Source organism: Triticum aestivum, chromosome 4A, assembly GCF_018294505.1.
Source record: "Triticum aestivum cultivar Chinese Spring chromosome 4A, IWGSC CS RefSeq v2.1, whole genome shotgun sequence".
NCBI lineage: Eukaryota > Viridiplantae > Streptophyta > Magnoliopsida > Poales > Poaceae > Triticum > Triticum aestivum.
In genome coordinates this window covers 362,776,293-362,789,377 of record NC_057803.1, presented here as the reverse complement: position 1 = coordinate 362,789,377, position 13,085 = coordinate 362,776,293, and the positions used below count along the sequence as shown (strand labels likewise).

The 13,085-nt window shown below is 45.8% G+C and overlaps 1 protein-coding gene across 1 annotated transcript; it reads right to left on the bottom strand.

Moving 5' to 3' along the window:
• Window positions 1-1,108: 1,108 nt before the first annotated feature.
• LOC123082012 (probable methyltransferase PMT2) lies at window positions 1,109-4,143 on the bottom strand. The gene is made up of 8 exons (XM_044504464.1): window positions 3,673-4,143; window positions 3,050-3,214; window positions 2,839-3,018; window positions 2,535-2,745; window positions 2,157-2,445; window positions 1,672-2,043; window positions 1,523-1,600; window positions 1,109-1,437 (listed from the first exon to the last, which is right to left on the bottom strand). The coding sequence occupies exons 1-8, from the start codon at window positions 4,000-4,002 to the stop codon at window positions 1,155-1,157; spliced, it is 1,908 nt and encodes a 635-aa protein (XP_044360399.1). The 5' UTR covers window positions 4,003-4,143; the 3' UTR covers window positions 1,109-1,154.
• Between the last annotated feature and the right edge of the window lie 8,942 nt (window positions 4,144-13,085).

Genomic DNA, 13,085 nt, shown 5'->3' with positions numbered 1-13,085 from the left:
TACGTTCTATACTACTCAAATTTCGTCGTTGTCGGTGATGGCTGGAGCCTGTGCCGCCTCCATTTGTTGCCGACAGCGACGCCTGGCCTCCGCAGCCGACTCCAAGCGGATGGACTTCAGGATGGCATGCTGCTCCGGCCACACGCCCACGTCCTCCTCCATCATCGGCGCCTCCTCCTCCCCCACATTCAGCGGCGGTGCCTCCTCCTCTTCCTCCGCCGGCTCCTGCTTGTCCTTCGCACGGCTCCTGCTCCTGCTCCTCTTCCTCCTCCACCGGCACCTCCTCCTCAACCTCCTTGAAATCCTCCTCCAGTTCCAGAGGTACCCTCGCTTCCCTACAGATCCGGGCCTGCTCAAGGAGGAAGAGACGGTGCTGGATCGTGTAGTAGCGGCGGCGTGGGGGCATGGCTAAGGCTCGAGTGGTGGTAGAGGGAGGGAAGAGGCAAATGTGCTAGGGCTGGGGGCGTCGGCCGACTTAAATAGCCAGCTACGGCCTCGGGCGACGAGCCAAAGCGGCGCCAAGCGGCGACGATCGAGGCGCCCGTCGGACCGTCAGGTTTCCCGGCGAGTCCGTGTGAGGCCACGCCGTCAGGCCGATGTGGCAGGCATGCTTGGGTGCCCCCATATCCGCCACATATTTGGGCTGGATATGAGGGGTGCTGGTCAGCCCGAGCGTTTGAAAGTGCCATCTGGGTCAAAAAATCATAACCAGACAGTGACCGGACGGCCGCCCGGATGTATGACGCGGGTTTGAAAGGTCCGGTTGTAGATGCTCTAACTCCACCCTGTAGGTTCCCCAGGCGTTCTTATTCAATATTTGAGTAACTCTATACACACATTTTTATACGACAATAATAGTTCGAATGGGAACAATGGTGGTGAAAACGACCATGAGAATGTGAATTCTGAGTGCCATCTCATGTCTTCGGATCTGTGACTGGGAGAAAATGGTACGTAGATCTTTGTGTCGAATATTTCCTACCATCTCATGTCGAAAAAATGGAAAAGAACTGTTCATTCTACACGGCATAATCAAAGGAATACACGTGTTGATCTCACTGCTACACTCGAGAGAAACTCACAAGAAGTTGAAATAAACACACGCTGATCTCCTGAGTTGCAGTGCATCAGCCCATCTCATCTCACTCACCATTTCACACCTCTGAGTCTGAGCCCTTGCCCTTAGAAGAGGTTGCCTTCTTCTCTTGGTCTTGGGAGCTTTTGTCGCTGTCGGCGGTCCAGTAGGGCTTGATAGCGTAGAGCACCTTCTCTCGGATGTGCGGGCTGTCCTCGTGGTTTGCCATCATCGTCTTCCACCGCATCCCCGTCGCCACCTTGTCCACCCGCAGCAGGACGTTGATGTCATCCCGGAGGATCACCGTGCCCTCAGGGCGCAAAATCCGGTCCATCTCCAGCATGATGTCCTCCATCTTGCACCTGATCCACCCAGCCAGACATCAGCTTGTCAGGGATGTAGAATACAATTGCCAGCAGCTAAGATTTTTTTGAGTGGCTCACTCACTTGTCCCTATAGATGTTGAATACTCCGTTGGCATGGATGAGGTCATAGGTTCTTGGGTAGGTAGAGAATGCTTCACACCTGAAGAAGAACACAAATCAACAACCTCTTCGCATCATCTTGTAGACCAAAGGTAGGCAAAACTAACTTACCAGTCATGATAGATGCCAATGAGACCCCTCTCATAGATGACGCCGAGGGTGGAGAGCTCGGCGGCGGTGGGCACCACGTTCATCACCCAGGACATGGGGGAGAAGATCGCCGCCGCGAAGCCGCCCACGCCGGCGTTCATGTCCATGATGTTCCGGTACCGCTTGGTGTCGAGCTTGTAGTTAACCTTCCTGTATGCCTTCACATGCCTCTCCCACCGTCGGTTCTCCTCCTCGTACGACTCCACGATGAAGCCCTGGACGGCGCCAGAACTTATGCGTGGCGGGATGGCCTTCAGCCGTTCCGGGAACGACTGCAGTTCTCCTCCGGCGGCAGTGGTGGACGGCGTGATGCACGTCTCCATGTTCTTGTACCTGTTGTACAGGCCCAACTCAACATCTTTCAGTTCCGTGTCCCGCGGGAAACGATGTGACGTTCTGAAGCCGTTTGACTCAAAGTCGACTGTCAATCTAGATATTGATCTCACCAGACGTCGTCGGGATTTGCCGGGTCGCAGGCCTGGACCGCCGGCGGCATGGCCGGGCACGCTGCCGTGTCCGTCCGCTTGCGCCACACGCCAATCTCGGCCATCTCGGTGACCTTCTCCCAGCAGAGCATCTGCGCGTACTCCTCAATCCTCTTCTGCTCGCCTCCCAGGTCCTCCTCCGTGCGCTGCCACTTCCTGTGATTCGCCTTCCAGTTGATCGGCGGGCCGGAGAGGACCCAATACCCGCCCGGCCCGAGCACCCGGTCCACCTCCATCATGTACATCCCGCCTGCATCAAAACTTCCTTTTATATACCAAATCATGACAATGGCAATGACATGCGTGTCGTCGTGTCGATCGCGTCGAGTGCTAGCTCACCGTTGCCGGACCACTGGATGAGGCACCGGGAGCAGTGCGCCATGTCAAAGGATCTTGGAGGGAATGGGAGCTTGACGGAGCCAAGGACGCCGATGAAGGCCGGCACACCGCGCTCCAGCGCGAATTGCACCTGCGCCTCGTGCGAGTCGCGCGGTGCGAACGACATGGCCATCACGCCACGGGAGTCTAGGTATGCGCCGAGACTCGCCACCTGCACCAACATGGACGTAAACAAGATCGATGAATGACAGCGCGCGAATGCATTGCATGGACCATGTATCAGAAAACGTGATTAATGGCTTACGCCGCAGCCGGTGTCGAGGACGGAGCGGACGGAGCCGTCGGCGAAGGGGACGACGGAGGCGAGCTGGTCGATGTACTTGTCGGCGCCGTGGGGGAACTGGGTGCCGCCGCCGGGAAAACGGAATACGGCGCCCTCGTACTGGACCCAGTTCTGGACGGCCTTCTCAACGGTGAGGCTTTTTTTTTTTGAATGTCTCAACGGTGAGGCTTTTGTACGGCGCGTTGGCGTAAGGGACGTAGTCGCGGCTCTTGGGCCACGGGAACGGCGTCACGTACCCAGGCGGCGCCGGCACGAGGCACCGCAGCCGGTCGCCGTCCGACGGGCAGTGCCGCTCCCGGTACACCATGTTCTTGCGTGGGAATTTCATGGCGCGGTCCTGGGAATGCAGATTCTGTGAGCTTATGCACCCGGGCCTCACTATCCTAACACTCCAATGTTGCTTTGAGATCTGTGCTACACAACTATCTTATTACATGGAATTTTCTCTTTTTTGTTCCTCTCATATAAAACATGTCTTGAACTTCAAACTTTGCAGTACAACATAACTTTGTAACTAGAATGTGAGATAAAACTTTCAGATTTTTTTGTCCGACATAAATATGAAAAATAAGATTTTTTAATCAAAAAAATCTCATTTTGTATATTTATGTTAGACCAAAAAATCTGTAAGTTTTATCCCACATTCTACATAGAAAGCTTTGTTGTGCTGCAAAGTTGAAAGTACAAATACATGTTCTATATGAGAGAAACAAAAAAGAGAAAATTATTTGCACGAATCTTGATGCAGAAATGAGTGGTTGGATAAGAAGTACCCGGGTGCATAGGCTCTAAAACATGTTTTCGGCGGTCCTGATCGTGGCACGGAGTGTGGTCCGTGAGCGCTGCCGCGCACGGCGCGAACGACGGCGGCGGCTTGCCGCCAAGGCCGGACGTCGTCGCGTTGGCCAGGCCGCCGGTGTGGTGCGTCTCGAAGCTGAGCCCCACGGCAGAGGCGCTGGCGCAGGCCGTCTGCCGGGTCACCGCCACCACGATGCTGTCACCCTTGCCGTAGCCGCTGCGCTGCCACGCGCCGAGCACGTAGAAGAAGCAGCACAGCAGGACGGCGATCACCATGCCCAGCGGGCTCCGCGCCTTGTACTCGCCAGAGTTGCCCTTGATGGCCATGGACGGATCGCCTCTGCCGTGGATCGATCGATCAAGGCCTACTACACAACAACAAATGCATCAACGAAAGAAACAAGAATTGAACACACAAGAATAATTAATGATTAATTTGTTAATGCCATGCATGGACCTTGATCACGGTATGATCAGACCGAAGTGAATTGATCAATACGGCTTGATGAATTAGGACACCGCTGTTGCATCTGATCGATCTCTGTTGAGGAAAACGCGCGCGGGAGAATCGGTACGTACGTGTGTTTGTTGAGAATGCTCAACAACAAGGGAGGAAGAAGCGGATCTTGGAATCTGGGTATGGAGTATGGAGATACGAGATGACAACACGTTTTTTTTAACAGACGCAAGCGCTCATATATACACACATATACTCACCTCTATAAACGCACACCCGCACATTCTATCCCTATGAGCACCTTCAAGAGACTCAGCCGACATATCATTTTAAGATTTACAAAGTCACTGTAGACGCCTCGTCGTAGACAGGAACGTCTCCTTCCAATAAAAGCGACACGTTATTTCTGCCGTAGCAGATCAGGTGAAAGTGGTGCCCTAAAATACATTACGACTGCACTTTTGCATTATTTGTTCGAGCTGCGTTTTTGACACAAAGTGATGTGTCTTGTTGTCCTGTGTGGTTCCAGATGCCAAAAAAACTGTGGCCGTTGCGCGGCATTTGTCGTATATTTGCAGCACTTGGGGCGAAAAAATTGGCCCGCCTTTTTTTGCAGCACTACATGCAGATACATCAACTGCTTGAGCACATTTTGGTCAATGCCCTAAAAAAACAGTTTTGGGGAGCATCTGTCCTATTATACATTACATTATGGATTGGAGATAGAGAAATCTAGGAGCATGCAGCTTAAGGCAAAGTTCCCCGCAAAAAAAAACTTAAGGCAAAGTTCCCCGCAAAAAAAAACTTAAGGCAAAGTTAAATAAATATTGGGCTCAACTATATACTAGCGCCACATATCTATGGGGGCTCAATTCTCTTCTATCCACCATGTATCCATGAGATGGCATAAGTAAGATTCCTTTAAATGCTTAAAAATTATAAATAAAACAACCACTCAAATCAGATCGATGATCCGCTTTCACAGTTCGGTTTGTTGTGGTGGGATCTTCAAAACTAAATCACATGTTAACATGTTTTGACAACTTTTTATTTCATTTGTACTTGACAGATTGTGTGCACTTACTTGCCAGGTAAACAACTACTTGATTGCTAGTAAAATTAACTTACTTGTCAGATTACCGAACATCAATCTATTTAGGATAGTAAAACTGAGCCTAACCCCAGCCTCCTGAGGACCTCTACATTTTTGGCCATCCATTTTTTGTGACTGAGACATTTTAGGTCGTCATATTTGTTGTTCTAAAGGGATGCTACTCTAGAGGAAAAATCCGAGGTCTTTTGTTAACTTGCCTTTTCTTCTAGCCCAATTGGCTAGAAAGGCCAGGCTCCGTTGGTTGCTGCGAGAGAGATGGGGTCCTTTGGCCACTGCGAGACCAATCAACATGAGGGGGGAGGGGATTTGTCTGCTGGTGTGAGAGAGATGGTATCTAGGAAGGACTGTCGTTGAGATAGAAGATGTGAGGGGTCCATATGTGTGTGAGGGGCAGAGGAGATGACCAAGCCGCCGCAGACCAACGTCATGGCTGCTCGTTCCAGGGAAACTGCTCCAGCGAAGCTATGCTGCACCGACACCGCCATTACCGCTCGAGGTTAACCCCTCCCTACATACCCCCTCCTGATCTCTGAATAAAATGTGAACCACCAACAGTCATTAAATATCTAGGCACTCCGAACCTAAGGAAAATAACTTCTTTAAGCATTTTAATAGAAGTGTTATGATCAGAACTATTAGTTGGAATAGCTTCTACCCACTTAGTAACGTAATCAACAACAACGAAAATATGTGTATACCCATTATAGGAAGGAAAATGTCTCATATAATCAAATCCCCAAACATCAAATGGTTCATAACAAGTGAATAATTACTTTAGAATCAACTTTGCAAGATTTGAATTTATCACATGCAAGCACAACTACTAAAAATTATTTCTCGGTAGTAGCATAATTTATTTGAGCACTGTCTAGAGTTCTACTACCATAATGGATAACATATAATTTCTTATCAACTCTTTGCCCTAGGACAACATCAACATCATAATCACTAGCATCACACATAATTTCAAAAGACAAGTTCCAATCAGGTGGTTGAACAATAGGTGCAGAAATTAAGGCTTTCTTAAGTGTTTCAAATGCTTCTACACAATCATCATAAAAAACAAATGGAACATGTTTTGCAAGAGATTAGTAAGAGGCCTAGAAATTTTAGAGAAGTCTTTAATAAACCTTCTATAGAAACCAACATGACCAAGGAAACTTCTTATACCTTTAATATCTATAGGACATGACATTTTCTAAATTACATCAACTTTAGCTTTGTCTACCTCAGTACCTCTTCCGGAGATTTTATGACCTAAGAAAATACCTGCATTTACCATAAAGTGGCACTTCTACCAATTCAAAACACGATTAGTTTCTTTACATCTCTGCAAAACTCGATCAATGTTGCTTAAGCAATCATCAAAAGAAGTCCCATAAGCGGAGAAATCATCCATGAAAACCTCAACAATCTTTTCACAAAAATTAGAGAATATAGTAGTCATACATCTTTGAAAGGTAACAGGTGCATTACATAAACCAAAAGGCATACGTCTATATGCATAAGTTCCAAAAGGGCAAATAAAAGTAGTTTTCACTTGATCTTTTGGTGATATAGGTATTTGAGAGAAACCAAAATATCTATCAAGAAAAAGTGTGTTTGAGCTTAGATAGTCTTTCTAACATTTCATCTATAAAAGTCAAGGGGTAATGATCTTTTCTAGTAGCTTTGTTTAATTTTCTAAAATCAATTACCATCCTGTAACCAGTTACAATTGTTTGTGGAATGAGTTCATTCTTATCATCAGGAACAATGGTAATGCCTCCATTCTTAGGAACACAATGAATGGGGCTGGCCCATCCACTGTCAGTTATGGGATAAATTATACCTGCTTTCAGAAGCTTTAATATTTCAGTTCTTACCACATCATTCATTTTAGGATTTAATCGTCGTTGGTGATCAACAACTTGTTTAGCATCAGGTTTCATATTAATCTTGTACTGACATAGAGTGGGACTAATGCCCTTAAGATCATCAAGAGTATATCCAATAGCGACACAATGCTTCCTTAGAGTTTTTAGTAATCTCTTTTCTTCATGCTCTTAAAGTTCATCACTAATAATAACATGATATGTCTTCTTTTCATCAAGATAAGCATATTTCAATGTATCAAGTAATTGTTTTAATTCAAACACAGGATCACCTATTTGTGGAGGAGGACCTCCAACAGTTTCAACATGAAAATTGTGTTTAAGGATAGGTGGTTGATCAAAGAACATCTTATATATTCTGTTTATTTCATTCATGTGCATATCATTTTCATGGTCTAGAAGATGTTGTTTTAACAGATCAGTAGGAGGCCCGGCAATAGAAGCAAGACCAACAATTTAATCCTTACTAGGCAATACTTTATCATGAGGTTGTCTATGGAATTTAGAGAAATTAAACTCATGAAATACATCGGCAAAGTTAACATTGATAGTTTCTTTAGTGTAATCAATCTTAATTAGCATTAACGGTCTTCAAGAAAGGTCTACCAAATATAATGGAACAAAAATCATCTCGTGGAGAACCAAGGACTAGAAAATCAGTAGCGTATTTCATTTTTCCACACAAGATTTCGACATCTCTAACAATCCCAAGCGATGAAATAGTATCTCTATTCGCAGGCTTAATAGTAACATCGATGTCTTCTATCTCAATAGGTGCAATATCATTCATAATTTCTTGATCTAAGGTAAATGGGATATCACTCACACTAGCACCCAAATCACATAAGCCATGGTAACAATGATATCCTATTTTCACTGAGACAATAGGCATACCACTGTTCAAGATATCTTCTGATATTCAGATAAATCGGTCGATTTATCGCTTACTAGTGTCTGACGTTTACCAGTGGCATACCAACAATAGGTTTATTCTTATCTTTAGTATCAGGCTTATCAATTCTAGCGGCTTCGTCACACAAGTAAATAACATGCCCATCTATATTACTGACAAAGACATCTTTAACCATAGCAAAATTAGGTTCAACATTAATTTGTTCAAAGGGTCTAGGTGCTCTAATATTACTTTTGTTAGCCACAGTTGAAACTCCTTTATCCAAACAGGAAAAGGTGGTTCTTAATATAAGCATTAGGCACAACTGGATCAACATTGTGAATGATAGTTTCATCTTTAACTATAACGGGTTTGTTGGTGCAATGATTGGCCCCTTATGTTTTTGGAGTTTGTTGACATAAACGGTATGGGACTTATGTGTTTGCTAGTGCACAGAGAGTAACAGGTCTGTGTGAACATGAGGAGTTTAATTCAAACGCCGAAGATAATCCCTGACGTAGCAGTGAAGGTTATCACCGACGATTATGATAACAAGAGTGACCCCTCAAAAATTGCTGACAGGAAGCAACTGGTTAAGTGCTCGTCCGAAGGAAGTAACTGCGACCGAGGAGATTGAAGACGAAGTGAAGGCTTAGCATTTATTTCGTTGGTTCTCTTCTCTTTATTGAGTCAAAGGACCACCGTACTATTAAGAGGGGTGTAGCCTTTGAAGCTTTCATTCTCTAATGCTAAACCCAAATCTTATGAAAGTTGCGAGAGAAATCTCTTTGTGCTCCGAGAAAATACTTTCCAGCAAGAGACTGCGATCTTCTTCACTGTGAGAGATTTGTCTCAGACCAAGGAGTTAGCATTACTTGTTCCACCAGTAATGTTACTGTTGATCTTTGAAATCTGACCGTTGAGAACGTATTGGTTGGCCATTGGCTGGACCACGTGTCCAAAATGGTCATTTCCCACCAGGGAAGGATGCCGGTATAAATAGCCACCCCGCATCGGCGTTGTCCGATGGCTGCTCCATTTGATTCTGAGAATATTGCTGAGCAACCCCCTCTCCGAGCGATTTGAGTTTAAAATCCACCGAGACAAAACCCCTAGAACCAAAAAATTAGATAGTGGTGCTCCAAACTCTCTAGTTGGTTAGGTGTCAATTTCTTTAGAGACCAAGAGTCATTGTGGTTCTCGAAGAAGTCTGCAAAGGTTCGAAGATCGCCTCAAGTATCTACCATGAGTGATCGGCTTTGGTTGTCAAACCAATTGTTGAGGAGAATAGGGCAAAGAGAGTTTATCGTCCATGTTAAGTCACAACCCCTCCAACTAGACGTAGTCCTTATGCAGAAGGACGAACTGGTCTACCAAATACCTTGTCGCCATCGAGCATCACTGGTTTCCTCTGCTACTCCTATTTACATTCGAACTATCTCAATCATGTGATTTGTCTCGATGCATGTTTTAGTTTCCATTCAGTAGTTTGTTTTAGCTCGTTGTACTTTGTTTTTCATTCACTCCGCTGCTGGGTTCCGAGAGTTTTGAGATCTTCGAAGAAATTTTAAAACTCCCATTCACCCCCCCTCTGGTAGACATATTTTGTTCCTACAATTGGTATTAGAGTACTCCTCTTGACTCTTGTAACGCCCTCGATGCGGCTATATCTCCCACGTGTCAAAGCACGACTTAGAGGCATAAACGCATTGAAAGCAATGTCGCAAGTGAGGTAATCTTCACACAACCCATGTAATACATAAGGGAAAGAGATACATAGTTGGCTTACAATCGCCACTTCACACAATACATGAATAAAGCAATACATCATCCAGTTACACACAAGGTCCGACTACGGAACCAAAATAAAAGAAGACTACCCCAAATGCTACACAGATCCCCGATCGACCCCAACTGGGCTCCACTGCTGATCGACTGAAACGAAACAACACAAAGGACAAGATCTTCATCGAGCTCCTCCTTGAGCTTGGTTGTGTCATCTGCACGGTTCAACGGCACCTGCAAGCTGGTTTTGGAAGTATCTGTGAGTCACGGGGACTCAGCAATCTCGCACCCTCGCGGTCTAGACTATTTAAGCTTATGGGTAAGGAAAAGTATGAGGTGGAGCTGCAGCAAGCGGCTAGCATATATGGTGGCTAAACATACGCAGATGAGAGCGAGAAGAGAAGGCAAGGCACGGTCGATAAAACTATGATCAAGAAGTGATCCTAGAACAACCTACGTCAAGCATAACTCCAACACCGTGTTCACTTCCCGAACTCCGCCGAGAAGAGACCATCACGGTTACACACGTGGTTGGTGTATTTTAATTAAGGTCAACTTCAGGTTTTCTACAACCAGACGTTAACAAATTCCCATCTGCCCATAACCGCGGGCACGGCTTTCAAAAGTTCAAATCCCTGCAGGGGTGTCCCAACTTAGCCCATCACAAGCTCTCACGGTCAATGAAGGATATTCCTTCTAGCGGGAAGGCCCGATCAGACTCGGAATCCCGGTTACAAGACGTTTCGACAATGGTAAAACAAGACCAGCAAAGCCGCCCGATGCGCCGACATCCTGATGGGAGCTGCACATATCTCGTTCTCAGGGCAACACCGGATGAGACATCCTACGAGTAAAACCAGCCCTCAAGTTTCCCCGAGGTGGCCCTGCAGTCTACTCAGTTCGGACCAACACTTAGACAAGCACTGGCCCGGGGGGGTTAAAATAAGATGACCCTTGGGCTGGCCTAACCCAAGGGAAAAAAGGCTAGGTGGCGAATGATAAAACCAAGGTTGAGCCTTGCTGGAGGAGTTTTATTCAAAGCAAACTGTCAAGGGGTTCCCATTATACCCAACCGCGTAAGGAACACAAAATCCGGGAACATAACACCGATATAACGGAAACTAGGGCGGCAAGAGTGGAACAAAACACCAAGCATAAGGCCGAGCCTTCCACCCTTTACCAAGTATATAGATACATTAATTAAATAAGATATATTGTGATATCCCAAAAAGTAAACATTTTCCAACAAGGAACAACATCTCCATGTTCCAACAAGGAACAAACTTCAATCTTCACCTGCAACTAACAACGCTATAAGAGGGTCTGAGCAAAGCGGTAACATAGCCAAACAATGGTTTGCTAGGACAAGGTGGGTTAGAGACTTGGTTCAACAATATGGGAGGCATGATAAGCAAGTGGTAGGTATCGCAGCATAGGCATAGCAAAAGAGCGAGCAACTAAGCAAGCAAAGATAGAAGTGATTTCGAGGGTATGATCATCTTGCCTGAAATCCCGCAAGGAAGAAGAACGAGTCCATGAGGAAGATAAACGGACGAAGTCGAACGGATCCTCACAAACATGAAGTTACCGGAACCAACCCGAAGAAGCAAACACCGGAAAGAAGCACACAACATAGTAAGCAACCAACACATGAACATGGTATGATATGCGGGATGCGGTATGCGATGCATATGCATGATTTGCAAGGGAATCAATGAACCTGGACTCAACTTGGAAATCCAAGTGTGCCACTAGAAAGGTGAGATGAAATCGGTTGAAAACGATATAAAGAACGCTGGAATCGGAGGCAAGGTTTGGAAATGGCAAGCAAAACAAATATGGCATCGGTCTGCGATAAACAGCAAGTAGCCATCTAAATGCAACAAGATGAACACGCTACAACACTCAAACATGGCAAAAAAATACTTGGCAGGGATCCATACATGATGCTTAACAAAAGATGTACACTGGGCTACGGCCAAATCATCCATTAACAGGTTCAAACAAGCATGGCAAAAATGCATTTGATAAACAGATTTCAGACTTGGTGAAATTAACACTTGTTTGGAATTTCAGATCAGGTAGCACACTTTGGAGCATGAAAACTATATGCTAAAGGACCTGAACAAGGCAAAGTAAAGCATGGCATGGAGCTACTCAAAGAGCTTAACAAAAGTCCCTTAGTGACCTTGAGCCAAAAGGGGTCGGAAAATACATTTGCAAGCATGTGAACATGGCAAAAACATATTCAGTTCTCAAACTTGGTGAAAACTGGAACATGCAAAACAGATATCAAGTAGGCATGTTTACGAGCTCGATGCACTCACTATAGAGCAAGTCATGACAATCTAAGAATACACCCATCAAGAATACACCAAATACAAGCTAAACATGGCAAGAACAATAACATAGCATGCACGGATCAACTACAACATCCTCGGCAAAATTGCTAATAAGTAGACAATCTGCCCAGATTCACGAAATAGCAAAAGTAGAGCTCGATTGACTCAAGCTAGGGTGCTCCATAATTGCAAACAAAGACATGGATGGATAGAGCACTACAAGACTAACAAATCATCCTTACTGATCATCCTCAAAAGAGGCATGGATCACTAGGAAACAACATGAACATATGGCATAATGAAATAAACAGATCAAGGACTTCGTGGAAATGCTAAGTCCCTGAAATCAGCATTAACGAATGCACCACTTTGCAAGCTTGTGCTAGTCACCACACACATCACAAAAATACATGGATTGCACCTCTGGAAAGATGGCAAAACATATAACAAAACACATGTAGAGCTCAGGGGCATATCATGCACACAATAATCATGGCAAACATGACAAATAGCTAATTGGAGCAGCAGATCTGACAATTATCTTAAGTAGCACTCTTCTAACAGCATTTCGGGCATCAAGGTGAGCTCAAAAGAAAATGATGCCCTCTCCGAGGCGAACATTTTGATATGCTACACGCCAAAAACGGAGCTACGGATGCGGAGTTACGACATGATGAATATGGGCATGTGAAACATGGAAATCTCGGGGACTTAGTGAAATTATACCTCCGCGAAAGTCAACGCGGGATGGAGGGATCCGGGACGGAGCTGTGCAGATCTGAGACGGGACGTGTTTGGATGGGGAAGTGGTGGATCTGATCCATCTTCCACGGATCCGGCGTGGGACGAGCTCTCCGGCGAGCTCGCGACTCCGGTGATGACCGGAGAGGACGGAGGAGGGCGCGAGGCGGCGCGAGGAGGTCGGGGCCAGCCGGGCGGCGCGGTT